The 15,197-nt window shown below is 38.3% G+C and overlaps 1 protein-coding gene across 1 annotated transcript in view; it reads right to left on the reverse strand.

Moving 5' to 3' along the window:
• Positions 1 to 9,622: 9,622 nt before the first annotated feature.
• Positions 9,623 to 15,197, reverse strand: part of LOC104405627 (chromosome unknown open reading frame, human C7orf50) — a 33,509-nt gene continuing 27,934 nt past the window's right edge. The window contains exons 3-4 of the mRNA XM_010014381.1: positions 14,139 to 14,220; positions 9,623 to 9,805 (exon numbers count right to left, since the gene is read on the reverse strand). Coding sequence (XP_010012683.1) covers positions 9,623 to 9,805; positions 14,139 to 14,220 — 265 coding nt within the window. The remainder of the gene's footprint in view (positions 9,806 to 14,138; positions 14,221 to 15,197) is intronic.

Here is a 15,197-nt window from a genome sequence, read left to right on the forward strand (position 1 = left end):
TTCCCTTCTGTAATAAAGGGATGATCAGACCTCCCCAGCTTTGCCTGATGTGGCAGCATCCTCTGATGAAACACGGCAAGGACAAAAAATTAATAATCATTCCATATAGAAAAGCCAAGAGGTCACAGGTATTTAAGAACAGTTTAGCTATTCAGTGCTCCTTTTACACACGTACCATGCCTTGATGTTAATAAAAGTTGTACACTGATAGGGAATGGAGAAGTAGGACCTTCAGGGCACAAAACCAACCATATCCAGAGCACCACTAAATAAATACAATGTAAAGATCAAATCACCCCAAATACTGAACAAATTAAAAGGCAAAGAGATATTAAAGAGGAAAAACAAAGTCATCCAGCCCTCCTCCAAGCTGGTATCTAACTGCCCTCAGCACAAAAACATGGATGAAAAGGAGAGTCAGGTGCCAAGAGGGGACACTAGAAGTGGTCCCATAAATGGCTGTGCATTTCCAGTCCTCCATTTCCTTACTTCTCTGGCATCTTCCTGAGGAGATATCAAGGAGGTGAGTAAAGGGCTGAGCTCTTCAACTGCAATACAGCAAAGCATGTGCTCAATCCAACGTGGAATCAACCCTATAAAATATCACATCACCCCATGCCTGCAGCCTCCCCGTCTGACACATTGCCACTTGCCCTTTCGTCCCACAAAACTACCCTGCGGCTCCTTCCATGCAGCCATCCTGCACCACCAGGTACCAAACCCCCTTCCTGGGCTGCTCTGCAAAGCCACAGCCTTTTGGATCCCTGCAAGCTGGTCACAGGGGCTTCAGCTACCTGGGATCTGATAGATCTTCTCCGCCCCTGCCAGCTTAATGCCAACTGCTGCACCTCTGGCCAGATGTTACCCTCTTCTCACATACACTGTCCCTATCACTTGTGTGAACGCTCTGTTGTATGAATGATCTTCAACAGGGCTGTCAGGACCAGTGGATGAGCAAAGCCCTGCTGTTCCTATCATCTAAGCCACCTTTGCTCATTTTACTTAAATGAGCAGCTGCACTGGCAGATTCTGGGAGGATTTTGGGGATCTTGGTGATGAGCAGTTCTGCAGTGGAGATCTCTCCACTGGACCACTGCAGCCACAGGAGGGGGTGTGTCTTTAAAACCTTGAGCATCCTCCTGTCTATTCCTTACATCCTGTTATTAAAATAATTTCAAAAAATCAGTGTGGCATGATGTTGTGCAACAGTCAAGCTGGTTGTTCTTTGCACAGCCTCTTAGATCATGTAGAAATAACATGCGTATGCTTTTGGGGCAGAGACCAGAGTTTATTTTAAGAGGTGCTTTAGGATCAGACAGTCACTGCTAGCTCATCACATTTACTATTCAGGATTATTGGACCACAAGTGACCTTTCAGATTCTTAAGACTTGGATTACAAAGGGCTTTACATACTAAGCCTAATGACTTGAATTACAGCCTTAGCATCCTGACAATCAGAACAGGACTATAAGCATTTTACTTTCTTCTTTACACGACACAGCTTGGGCTGGATTTTGAATCCATTAGGAGGGTATGTCAAGCCAGTGCCCATCATAGTAATCTAGTTCAGCTGCAAGAAAGATGACCTAGGTAAAGGTCATGTCTGAGAGAAATGGTAGGATTTTCTAGATAAACCTGATGAGACATCTGTCTGCCTTCCTCCAAGACAATTATCATATCATTTCAAAATATTAAAAAGTCACTCTGAAATGCTACAGCACATTTTTATCCATAGGGCTGCAGTAGCAGGACACAGTATTTTGTCATTTTCAAAGCTCTGCAATAAGTTTTGTGGGACTGATGCTATCTTCCTGTAAGTGGCTGAACTAGAAATAGTTTTCAAGAAAAAGAATACCTCAAGAAAAAGAATGCAAGTGTCAGCAACTTCTGTGGCACCTGATCTTAAGGCATGCATGCTATAGTTGTCATTTTCAATCATCATTCACACAGTTCAACATTACAGTGTTCAGTTGCCTTTTGCCAGCACCAGTGCTGGAGGCCACCGAACACCCTCCAAATCGTTCCTGCAGACAATTCCAAGCACCAGTGGCTCGCAAGCTGTATAGCAGGTCAAAAGTTTAATTTGACCATTAAAGCAATTTTATGAGGTATACAAGACCTACAGCAACAATGCAAATAAAGGTTGATTGATACATTCTGCTGGCTGAAATGCTGTTCTGTTAACAAGGAAGGGGAACACCAGCACAAGCGGAGCAGAAAAGCGTGCAAGACGTGCTGTTTGCAGAAGGACAGCGTTTCTCACATTCCCTTCATTCTTCTTGTGGAGCAGCAACCATCTGTAACAGTCGGGTAGGCAACAGCTTAAACTAAGACTCACCTGCCATGCTTTCATCTTCTGCTGGGACCCCCCTCAAAACAAAACCCAAACAAAAAGGAACAGAGACACTCTGTCTGCTCTGTGTTAACAGGGTAATTCAACAAGAGTCAGTATTTTCTCATTAAACAATGTCAAAGATACTCTTGATCTCTCTGCAGTCACTTTTTTCCCCTCCCTTTGTCCAAAGACAGCTGAAATAATAAAAAGTAACTCAGAAAACAAAGGGGGAATCCCTGGATTTTTTCAGAGAGCCAATGAGTATTTTCAAGGACTGAACCAATCTTTGGAAATAATTGTCAAGTTCACTATAGTTTACCTTCCACAAACTGTGTTCCACAGTTGGCAGTCTTGGCTCTTCAAAAGAAAAGTGACACAGTGAAGTGCAGAGAGCTAGTTCATGCCATATTGCTGCACAGGTGATAATTTTTGAATGAGTTTTGTTTAAATATCACAGACTCAGAATCCAGATATCTACACCTGGCTTATTTCAAAATACAAGTTAACTAACTTCTGCATTTCCTAACTTTGATGAGCTGTCTTCCTCCTCATCTTCTTTGCTAATACAGTCAGACGAACTTTTCCATGCATCAGTTAAAGTAAGTTATAATCTGCTCAGAAGCTTGTACAGGAAGAAAAGAAAGATCCTGCTGCAATATTCATAATGCAGCCATCCACTCACTGTAGAATTTCTATCTCTGAGATTAAACAGCATATTAAAAGTATTGAAAATAAAAATTATCTAAAGGGTTTTCTTCTTTTTGATAATAAAAACATCTGTCAATAGAATGAATTCAGATTGAGGTGTGTGCCCCCTACAAACAGCACAAGGACATTTATAGGTGCAGCATCTCACTGCAGCTGTACCTTCACTGAATTTACCCTTCAAACTGCTGTAGCCAGGTGTTTCCTTCATGGGACTGGAAGTGCGATGGGATGAAAACAGATCATGCTTCTGGGGTGAGTTTCCAGTTCATCCACAATGACTTCAACAGCTTCTCCAGTACCTATAAGCAGCAGAACATGTCCAGTGGATTGCAGCCATCCAGAGGGTTTACAGGCTGCTGTGAATACACAGATACTCTGTATTTATGTTATAGTAACACGATCATCACAAAAAGTGAAGGACTAGAAGTCCTTCCTTGGGCTGATCACCTTCACTGGTGACATCTTCCTTGAGATATCACCAGTGAAGTGAACTGGTTTGATGCTGCTGCTGAGCACGCTTAGATGCTAGAATTTCACTCAGATTTGACCTGTTTAATGCCAGCAGTTTGTACACAGAGCCTTGCGTAAGTCAACCCTGGTATTTTCAGCTCTTCTGGCCCTAAGCACTAACCACAAGCAAGAGTTCAGAGAGGCTCTGTATTTATTCTTTCCAGTGTATCTCAGTGCCCCATTAAACAAGGACAAAAGATTTCCTTATGTAATAGGGATAGTATTTGTTATTTTTAACCTTATGACAGCCAGGATTTGTGCCAGGTGGCATTTTGCCTTAACCAGGCAACTTCAGGAGGTTACATTCCCGGCTGTCATCCTTGCCCTCTGGTATGTTTGATGCCCATACATGGTTTCTTGGCTCTCTGTCGCTGTGTCGATCTGTTAGCCTGTATCTGTGACAGCTCACAGATATACCAGTCTTATTTAACACAGTAAATCAGGGTTCTGGGCAGTCACTTCCAGGATCCTGCAGGAGCTTCTGCTTCTAATAAAGGGTACTCTCTTTGTGAAATCCATAATATCTATTTACACATATCTACGCTACCAGAGAAACACTATAGCTGCAGCTTAAGTTTTCAATATGCCAAAATAGCTTTAAAATGGCTTGTTTAGTTAAATTAAGCCCACAGAAAGCGGACAAATAAAATGGTTGCACCTCTCAGCAGCTCAAGATTGAAAACAGGCAGCAAGGCCACAGAAGGCATTAAACTGTGGGCTGAGCATCCTGAACAGCCGAGATACTGCAGCCTCGCATCTCAAAGTACTCCACAAACAATGCTGCTCACTTGCATATTCCATAAGCACCATCACTGTACTGGATTTTGGCAATTTCATGGAGCTTAAGAAAGCCTGGCTGATACAAAGGATGCTGCCAAAGCCTGTTGTACCTCTAGACGAGTACATGTAAACTGTGTCAACATCCTCCTTTGGGTCCAAAGGAGCTCAACAGCAAAGGATGATTTTCACAGTGCTGTAGCTAGACTGAGCTATTTACAAGCAAATGAGAGTGACAGATAATGTGTCCTATGGCTTTCAGTTCTACAAAATGCACGTGGGACCATGAGGAGAAGAGATGAAAGTTGTCACTGCAAAAGGCTACATTAGCAGCAAACCTCCTTCAAAAAATCTGAATAACTAAAGCTCATACGAAATATAATTCCACCTTCTTATGAAGAGTTACTTGGAATCAACTATGTGCTCACATAATTTAGGGGTTTTTATTTGTTTGCTTCTAACACAATCCCTCTTCATTCAGTCCCCAGGCTGGAGGCACAGAGAGGTAGAAGTTGAATTCTTCTAGCCATTTATATACATGTGGCATTTCTTGGCCTTTTAAGTATTTGATTTTGAAACCTATTTAACTTTTTGACGTAGGTGTTTTCGTGGGTTTTGTTGGGGAATGCCAAAAATTTTCTGCATGTAGGGGGGGAAAAAAAATCAGTAAGAGAAACTGTGTGACTGTTGTTCTGTTTTTAACTGAAAGGCCCTCCCTCTATGTCTATACCACCAGTCAAACTTAGTAGCACAAGCTTCTTATTCAGCTTTGTTTTGACAAAGAAAGATAAACCACTGTTTTGCTTTGCCCTCCCCCCACCATTTACTCAGTGGTTTTATTTAGTTTGGTATTCCCTGCTCCTTGGAGGGGAAAACAAACATATTTTGAAAAAATCATTATTTTTAACCTTATTAAGTTGTTGACTATGTATGTTCTTATGAAGAATTTAAAATAGAATGTAATTATAAATCACTGCTAAAATGAGCTTGTCCTGCAAAGGCAAGGACATTTAATTGTGTCCTTGTATGACTGGAATCACTGTAAACAACTAATATTCCTATTTGCAGGGACAGAAATAACTAGCTCATTCAGCTGTACAGAAGGGAAGACATAAAAGGAAACCAAAGGCTAAACCAGAATAAGCCACTGGAAAGTCTTATGTCAACAAAACTGGATGTAAATTAAGTAACATCAATGCAGTATTTTGACTGTAAATGAACCAGAACATTAAAACAGGTTTTAAAAGGAACATTTGTGATGAAATATCTATGACTAGTTCCTATACCAAATGAATAGGAAAGTTCCTGCTTATTTCTTCTGTGCAGGATCAAACCCACACCGCAAAGTTGTTTCTCTAAGCTTTACTATTACTTTGTAGACCTAAATTTTTAAATTGAGAATTGCAGCAGAACTGCAAAGAGAACACTGGATAAATGACTTATCAGTCACACACAATGGAAAATGACATAATTAGAGGTTGCATCATACCACATAGGCGTGAAGGAGTAAAATTGAAATTACACAGACAATTTCCATTCTTATGTTTTCCAATTTTCTGAGTGCTTGACTTTGCAACTTAAATCTCTTTCATGATTGTTTTTTTCTGACATGGAATTGCAGATACGTGAGTAGATTTTAATGATCATTACTTTGCCTTACTCAGTGGCAAAAGTGAAGAAAACCCAAACAAACCAACCCTAAGCTCAAACCAAAGTGCATTTCTAAGCTATTGGAAATGATGGGGGATGAGTCAGGAGTCCCCTTGCTTTAAAATCAACAGAAACACAGCAGAGCTATTCTCCAGTGAGAGGAAATAAGGAAATAAACTACACATTCAACAGCTATGACACACCCTTTCCAAATAAGAACAGAGAATTCATTTAGCCAGTAATTTTACAACCATGATAACAAATTAAAACTGGGAGCAGACAGCTGAGAACCAAGAAGATGCACAATCCACAGCAAGGATCAGCCAAATTAAAAGGAACTTTCTACATTGTCAATTTTTGAGTAATTAGTACTTCCATTAGAGGCACAGTTCCAGCCTTAAGCAATTCTAAGTAATTACTGTTCCTCTATTTTGCCTAGAAGTCCTGACTTCAGCATTCTCTTAGGATATGAATTCTTCTAGCAAGAGCTACACAATACAGATTAACTCAACTAGAAGACAATTAGAGTGGGCAGATGAAGATGCAATTTGTCAGTCTGCACACACTGTTACTTCTAGCCTTGGATGCAATTTTTATTAACACAGTAGACAGATACAAATGGAGGCAGAGACATGGTTTTGTCCTATCTTTATCCATACAATTTCCTAAGGTACAAGTAATGTTGAGATCTGAAAATTCTACATGACCAAATGACAAAGTGAAGGAAGTGCCAGATTATATCTTCCTGTGCAGCTTCAACCAGCTACAGGAATTCAATAACTGATTATACACTTAATAACTTAAAATACATGATGGAGGAAATCTTGATATACTTATTCATCATGTAATGCAAATTCCTAGATTAAAATGCCCAGCTGAGCAGGAAGCAGAAGCTGGCCTGGTGGTGAGCATATGGAAAAAACAGAATTTGATTGCCAGAGATGTTATTGCATTTGCATGCTGTGCTGGGTAAGCTGTCTGGGTGCTCACAATCGTGTCTTTAAAATGGGCCTGAAAATACGTATCTCCCAAAAATGTGTTTGTTTTTATCTTTCATGGGCATTTTGATAATGACTTGTTTGCCAACCACTTGAGGATTCTTAAGAAAAGGGGCAAAGTGAAAAAGCAAAATGCAATTAAGTGTCCTTTCTCATTTGTACTACAACATCAAGCATAAGACAACACTTAAAATATTTCATATTGAGCTTTGAAACCTAAGACATGCACAGTAACAATGCAAAGCAGAAGTTTTACAAGCCTTTTACCCAATTTCGAGACACCACTGACCATTGAACCGTACCATACACCAAGAGACACGTGAGAATATCATACTTTGCTTTCTCTACCAAACACAGCAACAATTACCTGAGTTTTTAACTTCTGAATTTTCCATAGCTGTAAGAAGCGGAGGCCAAAGATCATGCCCTTCACCCAGGAATCTGTAGCACCGAAGGGGAAGTTGGAACTGCAGCTGAGGAAATGGAGAGCAGAGCAGGACCTCATTCACAGAGGTCTTTTACTGCACTGGTGAGAGGCTCTAACTGTTCTTTTCCAAATATTACTGTTCACATGGACTCCAGATTGGCAGGCCTTATGTGCTTTTAATATTGATTGCTATAAAAAGAAATATGATGTTCTTGATCTACAAAGCCTCAATTCTCACAGATTTGTCAATGCTTGCACATGATCAAAACCAAGGTCCAAGAAAGGCAAGTCTTGCCAAATCTGTCAAAAGCATAGAAGGTTCACATCTTTTTCCTGGAAGCTTACCTTTACAATCTTTTTTATAAAGCTCCTCCAAATTATAGTGCAAAATACAGTTGTAAATTCTTGTGCTTCTCAGCTACAAGGTGTATTAAGAGCACAATAAGCAGTCACAGTTTTGTGTGACTGAGAAATCAAAGGTGTCAATTTTCAAATCTCTCTAAAGAGAACACAAATTCTTCTCTGACATCATTTAAGCTGAAAAAAAGACATTTTGAAAACTTCATCTGTGAGAAATTCCTAGTTTTCCTTATGGAAAGAAAAATGTACCAGGTTGTGCTTGGACTGACAATAGTTTTTCCCAGCTGCATATTCTCAGACATAAAATACAAGGTCCAATGATCTTTTACAAGTTCACTAAATGTCAGTATCACTTCTCTTTATTACAGACCCTTTTCACCAACTTTTAAACTGCGAGGTCAGTTTTATATAGCTCTGGGCCTCAAAAAGCTCTAGGCTTTTGCTGCATCCTCTGCAGCCCCCATCCAATCTCTGCCCACGGTAACTGGAACAGTACCTGAGCTGCTGCTGAGGGATTGGCAGCTCAGCGGAGACGCTGGTCACTGCTGCTGAATTCTGCTTACTCCATCATGGTTATTGTGTTAGAGCAGGACACGCTGGTCCCTAGTCTTTGGCTGAAAACATCACCTTCAAGAAGTCAGAAAGCATAAGTTATTTGTTACTAGCAATATATTTCATAATTCTAAAGATTTGCACTAATCCATGACTGTGAAGGCTGTCAAATCCACTCAAATGCTTCTTATTGAAAAATTAGGCCTGCATATCCATAGATCCTCCCCTCTTCCACCCACCCAAATTAAAGCTCTAATTCCCAAAGACAGCCACTCTTCTTAAACACTACACATTTCATACAGTTGTTATTAATAAAGTATGAACAATGTTTGCAGAAACATTAAAGAATCAGGTCAAGAACACTGAACGAATACAAGTGTTCTTAAATAAGCCAATCATCCAATTTTTGAGTAATTAATGTCCTTGTTTTCTGCTTGAAAGCCTCGTATTTTCAGCATGTTCACAGGAGACAAATGTCTCATGTCAAAGCAAATGAACACAAATCAACTCTTTTGGACACCAGTTACAAGAGAAAGACAAAAATGCAATATTGGCAGGCTAGCAACAAAATGTTGCAGCACAGCACTTCTCACCGTAGGGTAAGTTTTGGTGATGACTTCACTACATATAGTCAACGGATTTGGTCTGTTCCCATCTGTGAGTTATCTGAATATCTAAACAATTGCCATAATGCATTTGAAAACTTTAAAATATAAAAGGAAAACTAACAAAGCTGATGGTATCTCCAGATCACCGTGTGAAGTACTAATAAGCAACTGTGTTATACAACCCATGTTCAACAGACTGAAAATGATCTTTCCCAAATTCAAATGACATACTTCTAAAGCTGAAAGTGATAGATTACAGCTGGCTGAGCAAGCACTGTACTGTATGCTCATTTTAAAAGCTGCCATGGTAAAAGACCCTCCAGGCTTTTTGTTGGTTCCTTTGCTGCTCTTATTAAGAACTGCAAAGCTCCTCTTATTGAACAGTAATTACAGGGGGAGGCGGAGAAAAACTAACAAGAAAGAGAGGTTTATTTTCTAAAGATATGCACTTAAGATTACTTTTAATAACACGTCTATGGACCAAATACGTTATTTTTATTTTATCACCTCAAAACAGGATAAATATTTGCCATTGTAAAAACTCATGTGTACAAAATCTGAACACCCAGTATTAGGATACATATAGTATTAGGATTCTTATTAGGAAATATATATTTTTATAACTATTTTATAGTCTCTGTATATGACAACCTATCCTTCTCTCCACCAGGCAACTGTTAAGACACAAAAACAGTCTCAGGACAGCAGCTGCAGAACTTGACGTATGCGCTCACACTTCTCCAAGAGATTCGGGTCTTCTGCATTGGCATCATCAAATTCCTTCATAAAAGCTTCAGCTTTCTGCACAGTTAAGTCTCGTGCATTGCCTTGAAGCCCTTGCAGATAATCCAGTAAAATGGTGAAATACTTGTCTGGAACCTTTAAAGCAAAATCAAGAAGGAAAAAAAAAACCAACTGTTTAACTTTCTTCTCTCTCAATTCTCATTCACAATCACGTCAAAACACCACCTGAAAGATAATTAGGAGAACTGAATGGGCTTTTGTGTTTGCCAATGCCCACCTCCAAGTGGAAGCATTTCTTGCCAAGGTTCAAGCTGCTGGGAGGGATGGACCGTGGTGAGAGGACTGTCATGTGCTCAGATGGGCAAAGCATCTGAGAGGAAATTCTAAGCAGATGTGGAAATGTTGATCAGCAAATGCAAACACTCCCTGACAATGAACTCAAGGCTGAAAGTTGTTGGTATTAAAAAAACCCAACTACCAGCCAAATCCTACTTTTGGAAACACGTATGCAAACCTTACCAAATTCAGTGAGAATTGCATGAACATGCCTGAGGAAAGAATTTTGTGGGAATTACCATCTCCCCTACCCAAATTTATTTGTTTGCTGAGATGAGATACCACCCACCTTCAAAAACTTTGACAGAATACTCATACAAAGGAAAAGAATTCAATTTGAAAAACAAACTGAAATTCAGACATATGGAAAAAATTTTTAAATCATGCTGACTAAAACTGATAGGCTCTACTAACAGGCCTAACATTAAAAGCAGTTTAGTCATCTCCAGTTGCATTACTCCCATTTCACTCCCTTTCTAATTAACTAGTCACAGGTTAAATTTTAGCTTGTCAGGTACAACATACAATCTAAATGAACGTTACATTAAATAATCTTGGCAATAGCCTAGCAAAGGCTTCTGAATTATTTATTTGATATTTCAAACCAATGTATTTTCAAAAGCATTAGGTGCTCAGATCTACACTGAAGCGTTATCTTAACTTTATGTTGTGTATCTGTGGAACAGGTTTCAGCCAGTAAGAATATTTTTGCTGCGAATCAGGAGATGTTAAAATGACCTAATCCTGCAAATATTTTCCTCCATGTTTAACTTTACACATATAACTTGACATGAGTCAAGTTAAACACATACGTAAGTATTTAAAGGACTGGAGACTCATTATTCGAGGGCTGTTTCAATTCTGCAAAGTATCAACATTTCAGAGAAGACAGAGCTTCAACAGATACTTAATTTACAACTTAGTTCTTCATTGACATTTGGCAGCGTAACTTTGATCACTGAAACTTCTATCACTCCAAAAGAAGAGGAAGAAAGAATATTCCAACAGTGCCTTCATCAATCAGGGATACTTCAAAGTAATAAATCAAAATGAAAGTCTGCATTCAGCCTCATCACTTCTACACTATGGAAAACCTTCTAATTCTTCACACAAACACTCTTGCATTAAAGAAACAATACAGATACAAAAAAAATATTTTACAGTCACTAACACTGAAACAGATGATATGTTATGTGTTGCTATAATATACAAATTAAACACATTTAGACATAATGAAAAATGCCTATATTTTTGCAACCTTTTTACTCAGAGTAAGCTGGTACAAATAACAGGCAAAACCATTCAAATACAAGCAATTTGGCATGATAGCGCTCCTTTAATGCAGATGCTCCGTACAGGGTTTTTAAAGCTCAGCAATATTTCTATGTTTCAAACCTTAGCCAAGTTATCTACGTAATTTACACCTCTTGTTCTCAGACCTTGTGGTATAGTCATACCTCACTCTGTGGAATTACAGTTATTATTGTATCATTTAAGCAAAGTGCTTGGAGGGGCAATTAAAAGCTTACTCTAAACGTAGAAATACTAAGTGTGCAGATGGACATGTGGCTGCCTGAAGCCTAGAAAACATGTAGTATTTTGCCCTAAGGATAAGTGCTCAAGTGTTCAGAAAGTCTGACCTTTTTCTTCAATGCAGCTATTAGGTTTATCTCAGCAAAAGCTTACAATACAGTACCAAGGAGGCAAGACAGTATCATATTTCCTCCTAACTTAGACATACAATAGAGCTGGAACAGCAAAAGTGGCAGCAAAACTAATGAAAATCAATTTTAATTATCAAATACAGTAGTACAAGACCTGAAATTTCAGGGACTTTTGGTGTGGTTTTATCGGAAGGAACACTGTCTGTCTTCTAAGATCAGCTTTTGGGCTGGCTTAAAATTGGATATCCAGATCTCCCACCATGGCTCTGGCAAGTGGAATGGGATTTTATTATTATTCTTTTGTTAAACTGCTTTGACATTTTTCTTGTTTCTTTTTCTCTCTCACACACTAATCTTGCCTCTGTTCTCTTACCAGCTAAAATGCACTGGAGCTAACATGGAAATATCCCAAAATAATTACTGTCATCAGGGAAAAAGAGGGGAAGCACTACAGAATAGTAGCAGGAAAAGCACAGTTATCACTTTTAAATTATAATATGTAACTCTGGAGGTTTCGGGCTTTTTAGACTTGCAGATGCCCACCGGTTCTGCAAAACAAATACATGTATTTGCAAGAGAACTTCAGCTTACTGCAGCCAAGCTTGCTTTTCTCAGTCACCTTCTGAGGAAGCTTCAGAAACCCCTCCAGGGCCCTGCAGCCCAGAAGCTGATGTAGTTCCTTTCTAAAAATGCTGTGCCGGATGACAAAGATCAACAAATGATGTAGTGTTTATTTCATATGGAATTCTGAAGCACTATATACACTGCAGGTATACCGGCTTGCCTTGAAAGCTGTCAGCCAACCACCAGATGGATTTTAAAGGGACTTAAAAAAAAGCCTCATGTTGCAAAGGATTTTAAAACCTCAACTTGTTTCTCATAGAAAGAGGCCTATCAGCACAAGAAACTCAATTTGCTCCTTTGCGTGGCTTTTCACTAGGCATCCAAGTGACACCATGAGATCAAAGATGCTGCTCAGGAAGGAAAGAAACTCATGTCTCCTTTTGTATTTTAGTCATGCTTGGATGGATATCCAACAGATTTTGTTCTGTCATGGATAGGAAGTTGAATTGCATATAAAAAATATTCAAAAGAAGACGGCCTGCCCTTCCTACAGTCCTGATGAAGAGACTTCATCATCTGCTTCATTATAAGCACTTGAGCAGTTCCACTGCATCTGAATGCAGATGTGAATCATTATGTAAAGTTCATATTCAATGCATCTCTGATTATTAAAATACAAAATATGTGAATTTATATAAATCATAGCACTTTCAGCAGATTTCAGTGTTGAGAAATAAGGACTTAAGCTGTGTTTTGATACATAATACAAATGCTACTTATGGTTAATTATTTCCCAGTATATCTCAACAAAAAACCCAAAGTAAACAGGTAAAAAACTAAAAACATCATTCGTTCTGGTCTGTAAAACCATTTCTAGATAGTTTTAGAGCATACACTGATTCTGAAAGGTTGATAAAGGCTTTTAGAGGAAAAAACTTAAAAACAGAAGTGCAAACAACCGAGATAGCTACAATCAAATTTGTATTCTGCACCTAATCTTTTTAAAGTATTATATTCTGTGAACACTTGCCCTTCTGAAACTCTGCTTTTAATTATCTGGTTCTCTAAAAGTATTTTTATCATAAAGGTAACACCCTATGTCAGGTGATTGTCTTAAGAGCTGCTGAGTAATTTGGGTCAGGAAGATTAGTAATATTCAAATCCTGAAGTGCACACAAAAAATCAGCAAAACCTAACTGAATGTCAACTAAATGAATCAACAAGAAAGGCCCTGTGCAAATGGCTAGATGTTTGCTCTGTTGAACAACACAATGAATAACTGGAAACCCCCATTCAATACCACAATGGCCAGATGCTTATTGGAAATTCAATCTATGTTGGTTTTTAAGTTATGAAATGAATGGATTTCAGTAATGATGCAAGCTTAGCTTCTGGTTATACTTTATGCTTTTCACAATCAACATCAGGTTTCACTTATATTTTAATGAGAAAGCTATTTTAACATCTTGGTAAGATGGCTGTACATCTTATATGGAGCCAGAGATATCTAAAGCAATATGAGAACCACAATTTATAGTATTGGGTTCCACATTTAGAAATTAAGGATGACTCAAATTCTGAGTAAGATCCAGATTTATATAAAACATTAATCTGCTCTATTTATGCTTGACATACATCAAGTATAAAAATGATATATATAAAGTATAAAATTCTAGTGTACATAGAAGAATGATCACCAACAAAAGAAAAAGATAATTACAAGCAATTAAAATGATTCCAGATTTTAGTTAAAAACAAAAGTAATTGATTTATAAATTATTTTAAAATTATTAGCAAAGTGCATGGCTATTACTGGCAACTTCTGGTTAATAAAAAATAGCTACAACTAATGTATAAAACTTTGTATCGTATTTGTTCTGAGAAGAAGCAGCATTAATACAAACCTTCTCTTTATCATACATGTGCAAGAGAAGCCAGGTTTGTCTTGTCTTTTGAAACTTCCATTCTTCTGGGTTTTCAGACCAGCTGTAGTAAAAAAAAAAATATATTAAATACCATGATTGAAACATTAATAAAATATTTCCTACAACGACTTCATGTAACTTTGTATGCACAACAGAGTTTCATGACACTCTGTGAAACAGATACTAGCATGCATGTTGCGAGAGCGGCAAAAAAGAACACAACGAATGGCTACCTGGCTTCTGTGCAAGAAGTGAAAAGACTGAAGGAAGACATCATGGCCAAAAATGTTACAAATTTTCATTAGAAAGCACTTTTTCCTTGAAGTTAAAAATCAAGTCCCACTCCTCAGCTTTGACCAATCCTTTATGAGAGGTCATTGCCCTCACTTGATGCACAACAATCAAATCCTTACACCAGCAGCAGGGCTACCTGAGTAGGCAGGGAGATGGAGGGGATGAAGAATCGAGTTTGGGTTTCAGTAAGCTGGTATTTCACACCAAATTAACATGAAATTAAGCAGGTTCTAAAGGACGGGAAAGAGAGACTCATGATATACAATCACCTCAACAAAGGCTGAAGCCCATCACAGATGACTGTTCTAGAGCAGAGAAAATTCTTTCTTTAGAAGCATATGTTTTAAGGCTGGGATTTGTCTAAAAGTGTGACTTAGATATTGGTGTTCTCAGGACAGGAAAGTGCTTTTTAGGTCCACTCTCCCCAGGAATTCTGATTCCAATATGTAGCTCAAAACTTCAGGCTGCTTCAATACTGTTAAATTGAGTGGATAAAACAAATTATTAACATCTGCAGATGTTCTTGGACTATTCAGAGAACACATTTTAAATGTGCAAAGTTTTAGCTGGGTTAAAACGTCACATTTACGTATCTCTTCAATATGATTTTAAAGCTGGTATAATCTGTTTCAGATGAAGAAAGAGACCTTTATTTATATAAACAAAGAGCAAGCTAGCAAATCTCACTATAAAGATTGCTTTTTAAAAGAACATGCTTGAAAATTAGCATCTTAATACATACAA

This window comes from Nestor notabilis, unplaced genomic scaffold (genome assembly GCF_000696875.1).
Source record: "Nestor notabilis isolate BGI_N333 unplaced genomic scaffold, ASM69687v1 scaffold16055, whole genome shotgun sequence".
NCBI classification, from domain to species: Eukaryota; Metazoa; Chordata; class Aves; order Psittaciformes; family Psittacidae; genus Nestor; species Nestor notabilis.